A 17,187-nucleotide genomic window follows, 5' to 3' on the forward strand; every position below is an offset into this window, starting at 1 on the left:
CGATACTGTAAAAGTGATGTCCTGTAAACATGACTCGTTTATTATGGATATATCCACCCATTTACTGCACTCACTTACTTAATCCTGTGCTATGATCACAGGGCAACAGTGGGCACAAAATGGAAGTGAAACTTGAACATGATAGCAGCCCATCTCAAAGCACACTCATCCACACAGCTACGCTCACTTGTACAGCAGTAAATCCTGAAACGTTTATATCTTTAATTTATGAGGGGGAAAAACCATTGCACCTAGATATGGATACCAAAAAATAGTCCACCAAGAAAGCAAATGGGATAGGAATCAAGCATGTGATTCATGGACCTGTAAGAGTTACATGGTTAGAGCTGCACCCTCACTCCCCCGTGGTGTCCCCCACATTAGAATCCCATACCCAGTTCCTGTCTGTCTACATTCCCTTTGTGCGTGAGGTTCTCTCCATTTTTCTAACTTACACTATCTGATGTGTCAGAGTATCGGTGGCCCCTCTGCAGTACTGATCCCCAAAACCAACATGCTTGAAGATGATAAAGGAGCGAGTGCACTTTGTGTCACGGAGCTGGTCACTTTCATGGTTTTGCTAGGTAGAATTCATAATTCATGTAAATACATTTTCCCGCATCTTTATTCACCATTTTTTATTTTGATGTTAAACATTAGAAGCGGGTGGAATAAAATACGTAGGAAAAAAAGAAAACATCAAAAAATACTGTTATAAAATTTTATTACAAAAATGCAGTGAATGACAAGGTGTACCAGCTACATTTGAAGAGTGACACGTGGCGATAGAAAATCCCAAGAAAAAAACCATTCTAATCTGACAGAAGGCTTTGAGCGCCGACGACGCATCAGGAGCCAGCCAGAGAATATTGCTGCTATTTTAAGAAGTAGCCATGCCAGTCCCTATGAAGATCAGGGTAACAGATTAGGATGCAGTGTATTTCAAAATGTGAATACCCATTTAATAAAAGGGTTGTAAACAAAAACAAAAAACCTAAACAATCCAGACATTTGATCATAGAGTCCATAAATCTTTCAAAAATTTCAAACAAGGCACAAGGTGTATCAGATTAATTGAAAAATATTCTAAGAAATAAGACCAATGTTTTATTTACATTCAGATTACAGTAGGTTTTCAGTCTCGATGATATTTAAATATGTAAGAAGCATCACATACAGACAGCAAGATGTCACCCCTCTTTAAAAATGAAAAGGCCACTAGTTGTCCAGACGACAGTTTGCACCCCAGTAACGGGTTCAAAATTTCTCCCATCAGCAAGCTTTACACTCTCAAACTTGGCAGTGCAGCTGGCCATCTCCTTTAGAAAAGTTTCTATGTCATCGAGGCAAACGCTGAGAAGTGCGTCTCCAAAGAATAACATTTCACTGTTTTGTATCTACTTTAAGAAGGCGGATGTTTTCATCTGCTTAACTCTTTAGGGAAGTAATTATTAAGTAACAGATGCTCCGCACGTTCTCTTTGAACTAACAAATACACGTCTTTGTTTTCTCCTTTGCAAAAATCATCCACACAGCTAATACTTTATAAAAAAATTACTTCACCGAAAGACTGCTGATAAAATTTAACTGTAAAAGGATCTCCTGAAGCTTTGTGACATTCTACCAACAACCAGAACTAACTTTTTACAGTTAGTTGCTAATAGTATTTAAAAATATACATTTAACTACAAAGACTAGTGTTTAGGAAAAATACAAATGCATAGGGAAAACAAAAAATGATTATGTGAGAAAAAGCACCAAAAAAACTCATGTGAAACTAGAAGAAAAAACAGCTTCTGATCTTTGGCATGTTTTGCTTCAAAAAGTTAAATAAAAATGCATCTATTGTGAAAAAAAAGGTCAAAATCATTCACCTCGGCCAGTGTTTACTACTCCGCCAATCTCAGTACAGGTAAAAAGTGCAAGATAGTGGAGGCCATAGTGTTATTTTAGTGTCCCTTTTGACGCTTCAGTTGACGGGTTCTCACTCTCTCACGTCAAACTGCCATGCCGTAAGGTGAAACAAACAAAACAAAAGAAGAAAGAGTTACATAGATGTCACTCGGCAGATTGTCATTTTGTCCACGACTGCCCATGTGGACCACAGGCACACGTTGTACCTTTGTGTGGTTACAAAGTCACACCAAGCAACCTTCTTACAGTATTGTGATCTTTGTGAACGTGAAGGATTGTCCGAGGTCTGAGTCTTGAGCGCTCCCAACTCAGATACCTGAAATATATGCTAACTGAACTAGAAAAGAAAACATGTGAACGAGGATGGACTTTTAAGAAAAAAAATATAAATATATATATATATTTGTTATCCCTCAAAATGATAATTGAATAAATTTGCATATCATATCATTGAAAAGCATAATTACATAAAAACCTTTGCCAACAACATGGGACTTCAGTACATACTGCATTCATATATGGAGGTTTTAGGTTTTGTTTTGTTGTTAATACAAACCGTGTTCAAACAGAGGTCTCGGTTTCAAAATGTTTGGATAGATAGGATTTCTGGTGTTTATGCTAAATCCTTACATTTCCTGTCCTGTTCCTCAGTTTACTGGTACCATGGAGTCTTTCTGACCCAGCGCAGAGTGAATCCAGCGTCAGTTCGGATCTTAATGGAGGCGGCCTCTGCCTCTCTCACCGTCTCCTTCACGGACTGCATCAGGTTCTGTGCATTGTGGACCAGCATTTCCGTAGCCTACAAGTGACAGACAACAAGAGCGTCATTACCGCCTTCCGCACCAGGCTGTTTGGCATGCCAGGTGACCACAAACACACCCCCCATTCATAGCGGGCCAATGCACAGACGCCAATAAACCCAACTGGAGAAGCAGGAGAAAAGGCATACAAAGATGGCAGCACCTCCCAAAGTGACGAGGCTAGCAGGCCAACTGGAGAGGTGTGAGGCGGCCCCGCCATGTAGCCAGCCACAAGCTGCTAAAAATGATAATGCAGCACTGGCACAAGACAAGAGGCATATACTGATGTCACTTTACAGCTGGCATGTTGGTTTGTCGAGATGTTATTTAGGGTGCTCGACATTTTTTACATTAATCAAACACAAGAATGCCGTGGAGCCCCCGTTTTGGAATGTTTCATTTATTTCCTGGCAAACACGGGGGAAATTATGCATTACATTTTTTTTGTATATATTTTATTAAAATAAAAAGACATTCCATTCATGCAAGTCAAGTTTAACAAAACAGACTGTCAAATCAACAACTTATTTCAGCATTTCATTCCCCATCTTACCTGCTCAGACTCCTCTTCACTGATGTTAGTACGTCCCAACATGGTGGCTTTGACAGTTGACAGAATTTTTAACTGAGTGCTTATAGTTGGGATCCGTTCACAGACCTTTAAAGATAAAAAGTTAACAGGAAGTTACAGAATGAAGATAGAAACTTTTGGCCATTACAAATGTATGTCATTTGATATTACAGGAATGAAAGACAAATCATAGAAACTTTATCTGAAGTAAACAAACCTTTATTTATGTGGCACTTCACGCACACAAACACACAGACTGCCTTTCTAAGGCAGAAATAAATAACCGCCATTAAAGAGGAATTCCACAAAGTTACAGGAAGGGCAAATGAATTTGAACGACTGACATTTTTGAGCAATAACAACAGACAGTAGTCTGACTGGTGGAACAAGCAGGCCGCCTTCATCCCTTCCACGTAGTCCCTCACCTTTTAAAGACTCTCGCCTTCGTACCCAATAAGTTTATTAACGCAGTTTCAATTCGGGGTTCTATAAGGAAAGAAGACAGCAAAATGGCTTCTGCATTGCACTGCAGTTCTTTTAGCTGATGGTTTTTATGAATGATGCACATGTCTCCTGTATATATCAGATACTCCATACAATTATCAGTGTGTGTGCTCTCTCTAGTCCATGAGATGTCAAGTACATAATTAGTGTACAAATGTGGCGGCCAATCAGGTGCCATTCAAAGAGTGGGCACTGTGATTCTTCTGTTGCCGATTTGTACATGAAAGTAATTAACCTTTGGTCAATTCTGTCATGTAATTATCACACAATGCAGGGTTCAGTGCAGGCAGAATAAAGTCTGACATCTCTTGCAGTGACAACTATAATTATGTTTGCTGAACACTTGATGTCATTGGTCTTTCTTACACTTTTTTGATATTAAAATTGCAAAAATGAAATACAATGTTTTTATGAAGGCATTTCAAGTAGAGTAATATAATCAGGGGTACATTTTGCACAGTGCAACAATGCACCACACAATGTTTGCACAGATTTTACTACTTAACTGTTTTACGCCATCTCCCTTTCATTAGTTGCTGCTGCTGCTTGCTCCTCTTTTGTGAGAATCTTCACACACTGCCACTAGGCCCTCTTGCTCTGCTGGTGTGAAGGTTGGTCCCTCTGTGGATATACTTAATGCTAACTGACACATGTGCTTGAGGACGCAGCTACTACGCAACATGTCGACTGTCTATACTTGCGCTTGTACTGTAAGTAAATCTGGAGGATTCCACCAGGTGGCAGAGTGAGACATCATCATGGTGAGAAAACAACATCCGGTTTGTCGTCTTTGCATTCTGATGCTGTTGCAAAGGTGCAAAACAAATATATATATATAGCAACACCGATACAGATGGTATGCGAGACCTTTAAATGTATCACGTCACTACAATGGGGAATATGTGACGCTTGTAATGCCTATGCTAGAAATGTCAGCATTTAAATTGGATGATTTGCTTCACTGCATCAAACATCGAAGTATGACGCAGGCTGATCCTGTTGCCATCACATGTTGATAGTACAACGATGCTGACATCACGTACCAAAACTTTAAACACACATCACCCGTATTTTTGCTGGTACTGCAACTTGTGCATGTGTTGCGTTGACTTCTGACGACGTGCTCGGAGGACGCATCAAAACAAAGCTGGGAACGCGTGGCAGCAATGATGTGTGAGCATAAGCGTTCTGAGCATGAAGTATAAACTGGCCCTAAGACTTGTGGTCCACGGCTGATTGGCTGTTCAGTGATCGACTCATTTCCATACACTTTTAAATGAATGTGCATTAATTTGGATCAACCTATTTGGATTGCATGAGCCAAAATCACGCTAAAGCAAGTTGGAATTCATTCTGAGATCCAGGGTTATCTAATCTCACTTTCTGGGAAAGACCCCACATTACAAAGTGCTGTACATAAAAATGACTCACACAAAACAGCAATAAAGCAAATATCAAAAAGTAATAAATCCAATGGAATAAAAATAGTTGTTAAAATGTTTTTAAAAAATGTTCATCAAATCAGATATTCAGAACAAAAAACATTCCACCGCTGGGGGTGCAGACCCCTTTAATTTCTGTATACAGCCAAAAGAACTTGATTGGTGGATCTAAGATCTACGATTGTAAGACCACAACATTTTAGAAATATATTGTGAGGCTTCACCATGTAGTGCTGGGAGTTTAAAATTAATTCTGAACTTCACTGGCAACCCTGGAATAAGATGTTTCAGTTAAGATGAGAAGCAGCTGCCTTTTGCACCAACTGAAGATGTGCCACATCTATCTCCTTGGCGGACGCAATTAAAAGGGACATCACAATAGTCCACACACAAAAACGAATCATTTTCTTAGGAAGCTGAAATAATAAAGACCACACTATACTGTATGCATACCTTTCTGAATGTCTGTAAGGTGAACACCAGTATGCATACCTACATTGTTTTTTGTAAATACAATATAAGCTCCTCTTTTTTATATGAAGGCCTACGTCAACATGCTCTCGTGCCTCTCTGTAGTTCACTCAGTGGTCTTGGAGAATAAACGAGTCAGTGAAGGAGTGGGATCGCATGAACCTCTTTTACAAGTTCCAGGACTATGGACAAGCAGCAAGTCATCATCTGGCTGCTACTCCCCATAATTTGGGTATTTTGGTTCACAGAAACTACCTAAAGAGACCTGATGTGGCCTGCCCGTGTCATTTTTTTCTGAAGAAGTGACACAGACCAGTTATAAGGGTGCTGGCTAAAGCTGATGTCGCACTAAATGCCTTTTCCAGTGATTTTCAGTTGTGGTCTTTACTTTCATAATCTTAGCAAGACTTTGCACGCTCCCATGACCACACATTGTGTAGTAGGACATTCCCAGTGACACAGTCATGGCAGCCTGCAACTTGCTAACTGACGTTGTCATAATCAGACAGGTTTGATTTTGTTTTAAGTCATATGAACGGGTTCCTGTTTGTGTGTGAAAACTAGCATCCAATGAGTGCCCACCTGAAAATACAATCCATAGAATATGGCCGCAAGGAAGGAAAACAGACAAGAGGCCCCTCTGTCTGATGTCAGGGGTTTGTTGTACCATGACACAATAGAAAAGGAAAATGAGGGGCCAAGACTGCAGCTGTACTACCTGTGCCTGGAAAATATTTGCACAGCCACGGGCACTGTCAAACAGCATGTTAACTGGCTGTCCAACTGCTGTAAGCCGACTGTATTTTGGAAATTTGAAGCTGTGCTGAAAAGTCACGAGGCAATTGTGTAGCCCATAATCCCCTATAATTCCTAGTCATGTCATCGGACATCCTCAAGGCAACAAGATCTAGCAAGTGCAGTCATTATGTGTAACACACACAGTGAGGAGGATGGTTTGAGTGGTCAAAGATTCTTAAGGACCACGGGAAGGGTTGCAAGAAAAAAACCCTCTGCTGCCATCAAACAACAGACTCAAGCGCCTACAGTTATCCCAACATCACTGGAACTTTCAATGGGACAGGAATCTGCGGTGAGACGAAACAAAAATAGAGCTGTTCAGCAACAAACACCAGAGGTGGGTTTGGTGTACAGAAAATGATACGCATGCAGAAAAATACCTCATCAAGCTTTGATGTTGTGGGGCTGTTTTTTTCACCACATGATTTCATGTACTCTGTTGAGTATTTGCAGATACAGTTAGGTCCGTAAGTATTTGGACAGTCATACAATTTTGCAATGGTAGTGCTGCTGCTTTGCAGTAAGGAGACTGTGGAAGATTGTGGGTTCGCTTCCCGGTTCCTCCCTGTGTGGATAGCGCTTTGAGTACTGAGAAAAGCGCTATATAAATGTAATGAATTATTATTATTATTATTTTGGCTCTCTGTGCCAGTGCATTTGAAACAAAGCAATCAAGGTGTGATTGAAGTGTAGCCTTGCAGTTTTAATTTAAGGCATTTAACAAAAATATTGTATGAGCCATTTAGAAAAGACATTTTTATACATGGTCCCCCAATTTTCAGGGGCTCAAAAGTATTTGGACAAACTAATATAATCATGAATATAATGATCATATTCAATACTTGGTTAAAAATTCTTTACAGTCAATGACTGCTTGAAGTCTGAACCCATGGCCATCTCCAAGTGCTGGGTTTCTATCTGAGGTGATACTTTGCCAGGCCTTTACTGCAGCTGTCTTCAGTTGCTGCTTGTTCATTGGACTTTCTGCCATCAGTTTTGTGAACTGCATGTCCAACTGGGTTGAGGTCAGTTAATCGACTTGGTCATTCAAGAATATTCCACTACATTGCCTTGAAAAGCATTTGGTTTGCTGTCACAGTATGTTTTGGCTCATTGTCCATCTATACTGTGAAGCGTCATTCTATTTAGCCGTTTGTTTGAATCTGAGCAGACAGTATAGGCCTATACACTTCAGAATACATCCTGCTACTTTTGTCAGTAGTCATATCATCAATAAACACCAGTGACCGTCTTCCATTGACAGTCTCGCGGGCCCATGCCATTACACTTCCTCCACCATGTCTCACAGATGATGCGGTATGCTACAGACCATGAGTTGTTCCTTCTCTTCTCCATATTCTTGTCAATTCATTGTTCTTGTACATACTGGTCTTAATTTAATTTGTCCAAAGAAAATTGTTCTAAAACTGAACAGTTTTTGGTGAAGAAAAACCAATTCACAAGGAAAGAATTCTGCAACCATCTAGCACAGTTGTCTTCAGTGGTTGTCCAGGCCTTCTGGTGTTGCTCTTTAAGAATGTACCTGATGTTTCTGCTATCTCACTAAAGGGTTTGTTTTGTTTTCTGCATCTAATGATGGCCTGTGTTTACTTGCATGAACAGCTCTTTGAACCTCATATTGAGAGTTCACAGTCACAGCTTCCAAATTCCACAGTTGGAATCGACTAGACCTTCTACCTGCTTAACAGTTAATAAAATAATGAGGGGCCTGCTCCGATCTGGCTATTGAACAGCTTGTCAGTCAATTGTCTAAATAATTTTGAGCCCCTGAAAATGAGCGGACCATGTGAAAAATGGCTGTTATTCCTAAATGGCTCCTACTATATTTCTGCTAAACCTTTTGAATTAATGCTGAAAGCCTACACGTCAATCATGTGATTATACATTTCAAATCCACTGTGGTGGCATACACAGCGGAAATAATGAAAATTGTGTCACTGTCCAAATATTTATGGACTTAACTCTATTAAATCAAAACCTGACTGCCCTTACCAGAAAACCTAAACTGGGTTGTGGTTGGATCTTCCAGTTGTTCAATGATCCAAAGCACACATCAAAGTCAACACACAAATTGTTGAGTGACCAGTAAATCATGGTGCTGCCATGGCCTTCCCAGTCCCCTGACCTAAGCTTCATTGAAAACCTATGGGATGAACTGAAGGATCATGAGACACTATGTATGGTGTCAAATCTCTTGTCATGTACTCTGAAACCTCATCAAGCATTACAGGAGAAGACTCAGAGCTGCTATCTTGGGGGGGTGGTGCACAAAGTATTATATGAGGGGTGCCAATACTTTAGAAAAGAATTTGTTTTATGGTGAGAATTTCTTTTATCTTGCAATTATTTTACTTCAATTAAAGGTTTGATTTTTGTTAATATTTTGAATGAGGGATCAAGAGGATAAACAATAATGCCATTTGCTTCACAGCTCATTTTGCTTTTAATTACCAAAGATACTAATTATAGTAGAGGACACTGCATCAGTACTGGGGAAAAGAAAAAACCCTCAACACAAAAAGTAGCATCACTGTCTGGTAGACTAAAGATGCACCCAAAATAGCACACACATTCAACTGTACTGTGACCCTCGCCGAGGAACGGTGTGTGTCATCAGTGTCATCACAACCTACTCAACCATAAAGTGGCTTCTGAAAGTTTGTGAGGACCACCGTAACCAGTTCTGAACATGAATCAGTCCAGTTCTGAAAAAGACCTTTAGCAATAAAATCTCGCTCCTGCCCCCAAAAGCAACCTTTCACCAATATGTTCTCATTGATCGCCCACCTTAATAAAAGGATAAGTGTCTTGTAACTGTGTGTCCATCTGGTTGCGGTGTCTCTTCCATTCCAACAGATGGTGCATTACAAACATTTATAGTAATGTATTTTATTACTATAAATGTTTGTAATTTGCCATGTGTTGGATTGACAAATGCAATGTATTTCATACTACATGCATTTCAAAATATGTTCCAACAGATGATGCACTGTAAACACTAACACTGGAGTCTGTGTGGATTACACAGATTTCAACCCATCTTAGGCTGGGGATATACTTAACGCTATATGAAGCCTGAGTTTGAGGACACTGCTGCTCTGGAGCATTCTACTGTCTATACTTTAAGTAAATCTGGCGGATTCCACCAGGTGGCAGTGCTAGAAATCATCATGGTGAGAAAACAATGTCAGGTTATGCCGAGTTGTGAGTTGAGGGAAGAAAGATGTTAAAGATAAAAATTCTTTGCGTGCTGATGCTGTTGCCATGATATGTGTGTGTGTGTGTGTGTGTGTGTGTGTGTGTGTAAGCATTCGAAGCGTGAATTATAAACTGGCCCTTAGATGGGTAGCACAGCTAGTCAATAATATTAATGAAACTGATAAAAATGAGAAACAAGATATATCAGTGAATGTTACCAGTAGGACCTTAAACTGCAATCTGTCCTATAGCATTGTGGGATTATGGTGTAGTCATAATAGTGCCTACTTTTGTATTTAAGTAACATTATTGGTGTGTACTTTAAATCACCAAATGGCTATTTTTATAAAGAAATGTGTAGTTCTGCTTAACTGTGAGGGTCTCTGGACTCTATAAAGTAAGAAAAGTCTGTGCTGAGCACATTTGTCAAGTGGCCATACTGCCTTTTTGAAAAAGTCTTAGAAATTAATCATTCACTAAAACTGAAGCCAACCTATATTATGGAGACTAAAAGAAAAGGATAAGGACTAATTAAAAAGACATATTGAAACTGCAAAATATATGTAATGCACAAGGATATGTATGTTAGAAGAGGTTCTTATTACATAATTAAATCATAAGAGATCCCAAAAGAATGTGAAATGAAAGGGGTAAAACAAACAAAATGCAGCCTCCCCAGTAACAGTCCTTACAATTTCTGGATAGTACTCACCTGGAGAAGGTTTGTTCGGATGCGCTTGTCAGTGCACTGCTTGGCCACTTCCTTGGCCAGTCTGGTGACCTCATCTGAAGCCTTGGCAATGTCTTTGGCACACTGAATAAGAGCACGCTTGTTACCACTGCCACCTCGCACCAGCCGGGACATTTCAGCCATCAGCAAAGCCATCCTTTTGGCAGCACCTATGATGTCATTACCCTGTGATATTTGGGAAGATAGAGCACAAGAAATAACTGACAAACTGCAAGATAGCGTCTGGAAAGAAACACATAAAACTGATGCAACAATGGCGAGAATCTCTCGACTGTCAGATCGAGCAAGTGGTGAACTTTACACCCTGAACTCCTACTGTTGGTTTATTTAATAAAAATAGCACAAGCAGGTTTAATTTGATATAAAATATTTCCCAATAAAATCCCAAGACACATTCAGTTGTAGCCTTCCTTTTCTAAAAGGAACACCCCCATCTTGCCATATTAAAAAAAATTGGTTTGAAATTAGACAGAAGTCACTAATGCATCAATGCTAGAAGCAGTCACTACTAATTGGGAAGAATGAAAAATAAAATAAATAGACCTCCAACATTTATGTTTCAGTTTTTTTCTGTTCTTAAGTTACAGATGTAAATATATGCATATTATTTCTTTGTAAAGTCTCAATTTTTCATACATCAATAAGTAATGTTTTATTCCAAAAAACAAAATGAAATCAGTAAACTGAATAATTCATTAAAAAAAGAAAAAAAAAAAAAAAAAAAAGAGTATCACCCCATCTTGTCAGTTTGAAATCCTCCTCTTTAGTCTGATAAATTCTTAAGTAAGAGTTTTGCCTTTAGAAGGCCACATATGATTGTGCTAGTAAACATCAAAATAAAAAAGCACACTCCGATATAATCCATGCAGGAATTGGGATGAAGGAGTTAGTAATCAAATTCATAAAGGAAGAATGTCTGCTTCTAAATAAGCATTTCAGTTTTATTATTTGAAGCCAATCAATCGCCTCTGCTTTCTTCACACAGATCCCCACCAAGCGGCTTATTAGAACACTGGTGTTTATCTCAGCAAACAAGTGGTCTGTACTGTCCTGAGAGGGCAATGTACACAAAAGGCAACACTTCAAACATAACACTTCAAACATAATCCAACGACAAATTAGGTGCCAGATTTATAAATGTTCCCCAGTGACACGATTAATGTACAAATGAAAACACAGCAGATATTAAACCTTCTCTCCCAAGTGACATCATGAAGCGTCTCAATCTGTGAGGTGGGTGCTTTAAACTCTAGGTTAGTGCCTTGTATAGGCGTTATTATACATATACAGAGCCAATACATAACATGTGGTATATATAGTCTGTAGTTAATTAAAAGATTCCATTTTTATATCAGCAGAATTTAGGCTGTGTGCACAAAGATAAGACACGAGCATAAAAGGTCCTATGCACTCAGGGTTTGTCAAGTCAACTACACACAACCATTTTGGTTTACTCATTGAAATCTGTTTTTTTTTTTTTTTTAAAAAAAAGTCTGTGAAAAAAATATTTTCATGTTAAATTATTTTTATTCTTTTTCCTTTAATGACAATAACCTGACATGTTGAGAATTTACTTCCATTTCCCAATCCAGGTCTGAGACAGCCCATCCTATCCAGGTGAACTTTTTGTTTTCTACTCTTTCCTTTCATAATCTAATATGGAATGTGTTTCACTTAATACAAAATTTGTAACAATGTGTTTTATACAGAAATTATAAAGAGATTAAAAAAAAAAGTTGGGAGTCATAACGCATTTATATGGGATTATATGGTCAATATTTTCATGTGTGCACAGTACAGTGAAATTCCTATTTGCATATACAAATCAACATATAATATGTCACCACTCTCCAGTGCCATGATTAGTTAGTACAACTACTTTACCCTCCAAACTTCTATCTTTTAATTAAAATTCTTAAAAAAGTCAAATAGGCAATTGGCTATTTCTAAACTTACATATAAAACTTAGATTATAGCTATCATAATCTATATAAACAGAATCATAAAGTTACCCAGCTGTCTGTTTGGCAATCATGCAAAAATGGCTGAACTGATTTTCATGATATTTTGCAAGTGCATTGGTGTTGGTACAACTTAAAATGCAGGATATATGCTGTATCAAGGAAAGGGGTTGTAATAAAAAAAAGTGTTGATGCAGGGACTTAAATTCTAATCAAGTAGGAGGATTGTGCTGGGCAGATGGGAGGACATTGTCATCAGCAGACACGGACTTTTATATCAGCCAAAGTGGGATTTCATCTAAGAGCACAGGTACAGTGTTTTCTTCTAAACTAACTTAGGTAATAATTTCATTGTCTCACTGGATTACAGCTTTTGTCTGAGAGTACATTTTTTTTGTCTCATCGTGGGTATTGTTTAGTCATGTTGAAGTTCCAAATTACAGTTTTTCACCTATTTATTTATCCCCATACAAAACTGGGTACTTTGGTTAGTGTACCACAATATCAGGTGTACTTAGTTAAGGACCATCTTTGGAAAAGAAAAAACAAATCCTCACTGGGCTGAAAGCCAGCAGCTGCACAATGATCCTCCAGAACCAGGATTGGGAAAATATGATGTAGTCAGCCACCTTGTTTGGTCCGTGGCTATCCTGAACCTCTTATTTACTGTAATTAGACTCAGAGTAGGAGACAGTCCAACACCGCCATACTGCTTTAGGCAGCACTTTGATGTGCCCTCTCGTTAGCAAATGGCACTTTGTTTTATTTTATTTATTTTAATATGGTCCCATGGTGAAGATCAATAATGCAGCTCACTCAGTATGTGGCGTAAAGCCACAGTTTAGGACTACAGGGGTGCATTCCTGCTCAAGCTGCGATCATAATTTTTTACTCCGACTTATTTTAAAATAGCTTTTAACTTCTACTAAGTCTGGGGAGGCTCTTCCGCAGAAGTTGTTATTTGTCTTTGGAAAAGCCCTTTAGGTATATGTCACTTAACAAAGAGGTTGAGGAGAGGGACTGCACTTCTGTGAACTACAATAAACAATAAAAAGCCTCTTGTTGGGAAGACTAAATTTGGAACAATCTTTACATATGCATGGAATTTAATTACAGGTAGAAACTGATCTTGGGACTATGAAATCAACTGGAGTAAAACCTGGATGCAATTGCTCTCTCTCTCTTTAGGAAACTATGTCACGAATCATTCATCTTGGGCATTTTGTGAATCGCTGCACCCTCTAGAGATCAGTCTTTCACCCAAGACAGCTTAAAAAGCTCAACACATTTTGGCCCAACGTCCAGAAAAGTGAAAGAAATACTGTAAATTCAAGCACCAAGCATGTACACTAACAGTAAAAGTCAACTGAGATTTACACTAAATTGCCCATAATCAACCTGCCCAATTACCCAGAAAGCTGCAGACAATCTTCCTTTTTTTTCTTTTTGTTTTAAAAAAGCACTCCAAGCAACTGTGCAGCTGTACTTTAGTTGAGGTGAAAGCAAGTGTATTTATACAACAAAGCAGACAGACATATTCAAATGACTTCATGAGCTTTTTTTCTTCAATATTTATATGGAAGTCATTGAGAAACTGTCATCCATGGCTTCACAGGTGATATGATGTTTTTGAATTGATCCCAGATGGAAGTGCAGCTGTGAAGTTAGATTCTGAAGAAAACAGCATTTTCATCCCCTAAGGGTGTCAACAGAAACAAATCAAATCAAACGTCAGAGCAAGCTGAAGAACTTGTGAAGCCAGTTTCAGATTGTTCAAAGGTGCAGACAAACTATTCATTCAGCACAAAAACGACTAATGGAAGCCCAGCAAAGACCAAGAGTGATGCAAGAAAAAACCAAATTCAGTCAACATGGGTCAGCGTTCTGAATGACTGGATGCACAAGGGCCAATCGCCAGTGGGAAAACAGGAATACCTTACTGGACCACTTGCGTGCTTCCTGGTGCAAAGACTGAGCAGCGGCCAGCATGGGCTGATTAACAGGCTGATTGGTTGGCATTAAGAGCAGCTCAGGCTCGTAATCATCTTCATTGTCAGAGGGGAGGGTGAACTCAACATCATCGGCATCATCCTCCTCATCTATATCTACGTCTGCCTCAGCAGCATCATTACCCTCATCAGTCACATCGGGCTGGGGAGGTGCAGCAGGATGCAGGGGGGTGCATGGAGAGACAAGGAGAAAGTTAGAATGAGAGGCGCAAGAGGAAGATCGGCGGGAAGAAAATCATGACAACTGAGTGGCCGTGCAATCATTTGGCTGCAGGAAATGAAAGAACAGTGCGTAAGAGAAAAGATGAGAGCAAATGAAAAGTTAAGAGAGATGCCGCCTTCTGCGTGTGGTACAGCACACTGACCAGCAAAGCTCATGACTTCAGAATTCACAGAGAATCCAGCAAGTCCAACAGTCACTGGCACAATTTCTCATTACTGGGAATACCACTTCTCTATACTTGCTAATCATTTTTGGGGGGGCTCTATCACTGATTTGGGTAGGCTTTATTCAAACAAAATTTTAAAGCTTAACCATCTACAACATGTACTTGTAGGACAGGCTTTTAGAAAGCAATGTAAATTCCAGCCATACTCTGTTGGTGGGTACAAAACTGGGTCAAAAACAGGAAGCAAACAGTAATGGTGAGTGGAACTTGTTTAGAATCAGCCGATGTTAAAAGTGGTGTCTCTAAAAGGACCAGTGCTGATGCCGCTGTTCTTTTTAAATAAACATAAATGATATGGAAAAGACTATAATCAATAAGCTGGTTTGCAGTTGATACCAAACTAGGTGGAAGAGCAGATAATGGAGAATCAGCTAAATTGTTACAGAGAGACTTGAACACAATACTGGCTTGGGCAGTTTTGCCTGCATAGGAAATTTCATGAAATTACATGTAAAGTTTTACATGACTTGTTTTAAGACTTGTTCAAGGTTCACAAAATGACGTCTTTTAGCATACTGAAGCCTCGGGTGCCTCTCAAATCAACAGGCTGCTTTGTTGTTAATAGTCCATGACAATACTTGTGATGTTGTCTGCTAAGCCTCGCACAAGGAAAGGCTTTCACAGTTAATGGGAATGACCAGGCGAGGAAGTGTTAAATAATGCCATAAGCAAAACCAAAGGTCAGTCCTATGATTCATGAAAGCTAAATCATAATTCAAGTGCCTCTAATTGTACTAAGGAATATAGAAACAAAACTACGGTACCAGGAAATCTATAAAAGACTATTTTTTGACTTATCTGCAAAGTCAGATGTTGATGAATGTAATGCACCATTTTTTATACAGTCACACTTCTAACATTAATCGTGTCAAATACAGAAATGTGCTCTATAATAACTGAAGTAACATTGTGGTAATGGCGATGGGAAAAAATGATGGCACCCTAGGAAAAAACAAATCTGGGTACAAAAAATACTAATTTGTGCTGTTTTAATATTTAATAATAATTTTATAATAATAGCAATTGCTAAAATATGATTCACCATCTCAAAAAGCCCATTGTGAGAAAGAACTATTAAGAAAGAAGCCGAAACAGGCATTCAAAAAATGTCCAAACATACAAAAATGAGAACATCGCCTAATCACGAGATTTGTACTCTGTATTCCAAAAGTGCTTTTATAAGTGAACTGTAAAATTTGAGTAGAACTCCCCTTGGCTTAAATGGTACAAGTTTTATGATATTAATATTTATTAACCTCTCAGAAAAGAACACAAGGTCAATAAAAACCCTTAAATCATTTTAATGTGTGTTTTTTGCATTTATAGTTTATGTTTTATTACCTACTAGGGGCTCCGCCCCCTGCTCGCTTCGCTCGCCAACCCCTGGTGTTGGGAATGACAAAGAGCGTGATGTATGAATGAGATATAGAATAGTGTGACGGTGTAGATGATGCAAATAGAAAGCAAACAATAAAGTGTGTGGCACAGTGTAAAGGTTTATTTGAAAATTTCTTTGTACACGCCGTTTAAGTGTAAAAGGTAATTCCAGCCTCAGAACTTGTAAGGTCATTTAAGATGGTTATTGTTGTGATCAGAGTCAAGTTTGTCAGAGCTTAGAAAGAGTTGTGTCTCTCCAGGAAGTAATGGAATGACTTGGGTATTAATGTTTTCCACATTAATATTTTTTGGACATAATATAGTGCGTTGTGTTAAAAGGGGCATTTGGTCTAATGAGATTGCTGTTCCAAATGTCTCTGTAACTAAGTTGTCGCAGTTAAAGGCTTGAGGAATTGTAATAATATGTGGCTGAAGTCCATCTGTATTGGTGAGTGTACCATCTCTCAGTTGTAATAAGCAATTGTTATGATCTGGTTCTGGACATCGTATCTTTTTTACTAACTGTATCTTTTGAAAGCAATGCCAATTGTCTGCGTATTTTAAGGTGCACTGAACAATAGCTGAGTGCATGGCATCTGGAAGAATAGCTAAGCACTGTCTAAAATCTCCTCCTCATAAAAGTACCTTTCCTCCAAATCGAATATTATTATTCATAAACGTTTGTAGAAGTTTATGAATGGTGTTGAGTAAGTGACTTCATGCCATTGAACATTCATCAATAAACAACATTTTTTCAAGACGGATGTCACGTGCAGTGCCACCTTTAATGTTCATAGTGAATACCGATTTGTAGGATCTAATGTAGTTGATAAAGATTTCACTTTCAGGTACATCGTCAGTTATAAGCTTCTGTAGATATTCAGTATATGAATGTAAAGAAGGCAGTCTAATTTGACCATT

The 17,187-nt window shown here is 38.7% G+C and overlaps 1 protein-coding gene across 2 annotated transcripts in view; it reads right to left on the reverse strand.

Moving 5' to 3' along the window:
* Positions 1 to 707: 707 nt before the first annotated feature.
* Positions 708 to 17,187, reverse strand: part of vcla (vinculin a) — a 187,622-nt gene continuing 171,142 nt past the window's right edge. The window contains exons 19-22 of one of the 2 annotated variants that reach the window (XM_051922957.1): positions 14,367 to 14,582; positions 10,432 to 10,635; positions 3,268 to 3,372; positions 708 to 2,713 (exon numbers count right to left, since the gene is read on the reverse strand). In XM_051922957.1, coding sequence (XP_051778917.1) covers positions 2,567 to 2,713; positions 3,268 to 3,372; positions 10,432 to 10,635; positions 14,367 to 14,582 — 672 coding nt within the window. In that variant the 3' untranslated portion in view covers positions 708 to 2,566. The remainder of the gene's footprint in view (positions 2,714 to 3,267; positions 3,373 to 10,431; positions 10,636 to 14,366; positions 14,583 to 17,187) is intronic. The other variant, XM_051922958.1, reaches the window with a different exon arrangement.

This window comes from Erpetoichthys calabaricus, chromosome 2 (genome assembly GCF_900747795.2).
Source record: "Erpetoichthys calabaricus chromosome 2, fErpCal1.3, whole genome shotgun sequence".
Lineage (NCBI taxonomy): Eukaryota > Metazoa > Chordata > Cladistia > Polypteriformes > Polypteridae > Erpetoichthys > Erpetoichthys calabaricus.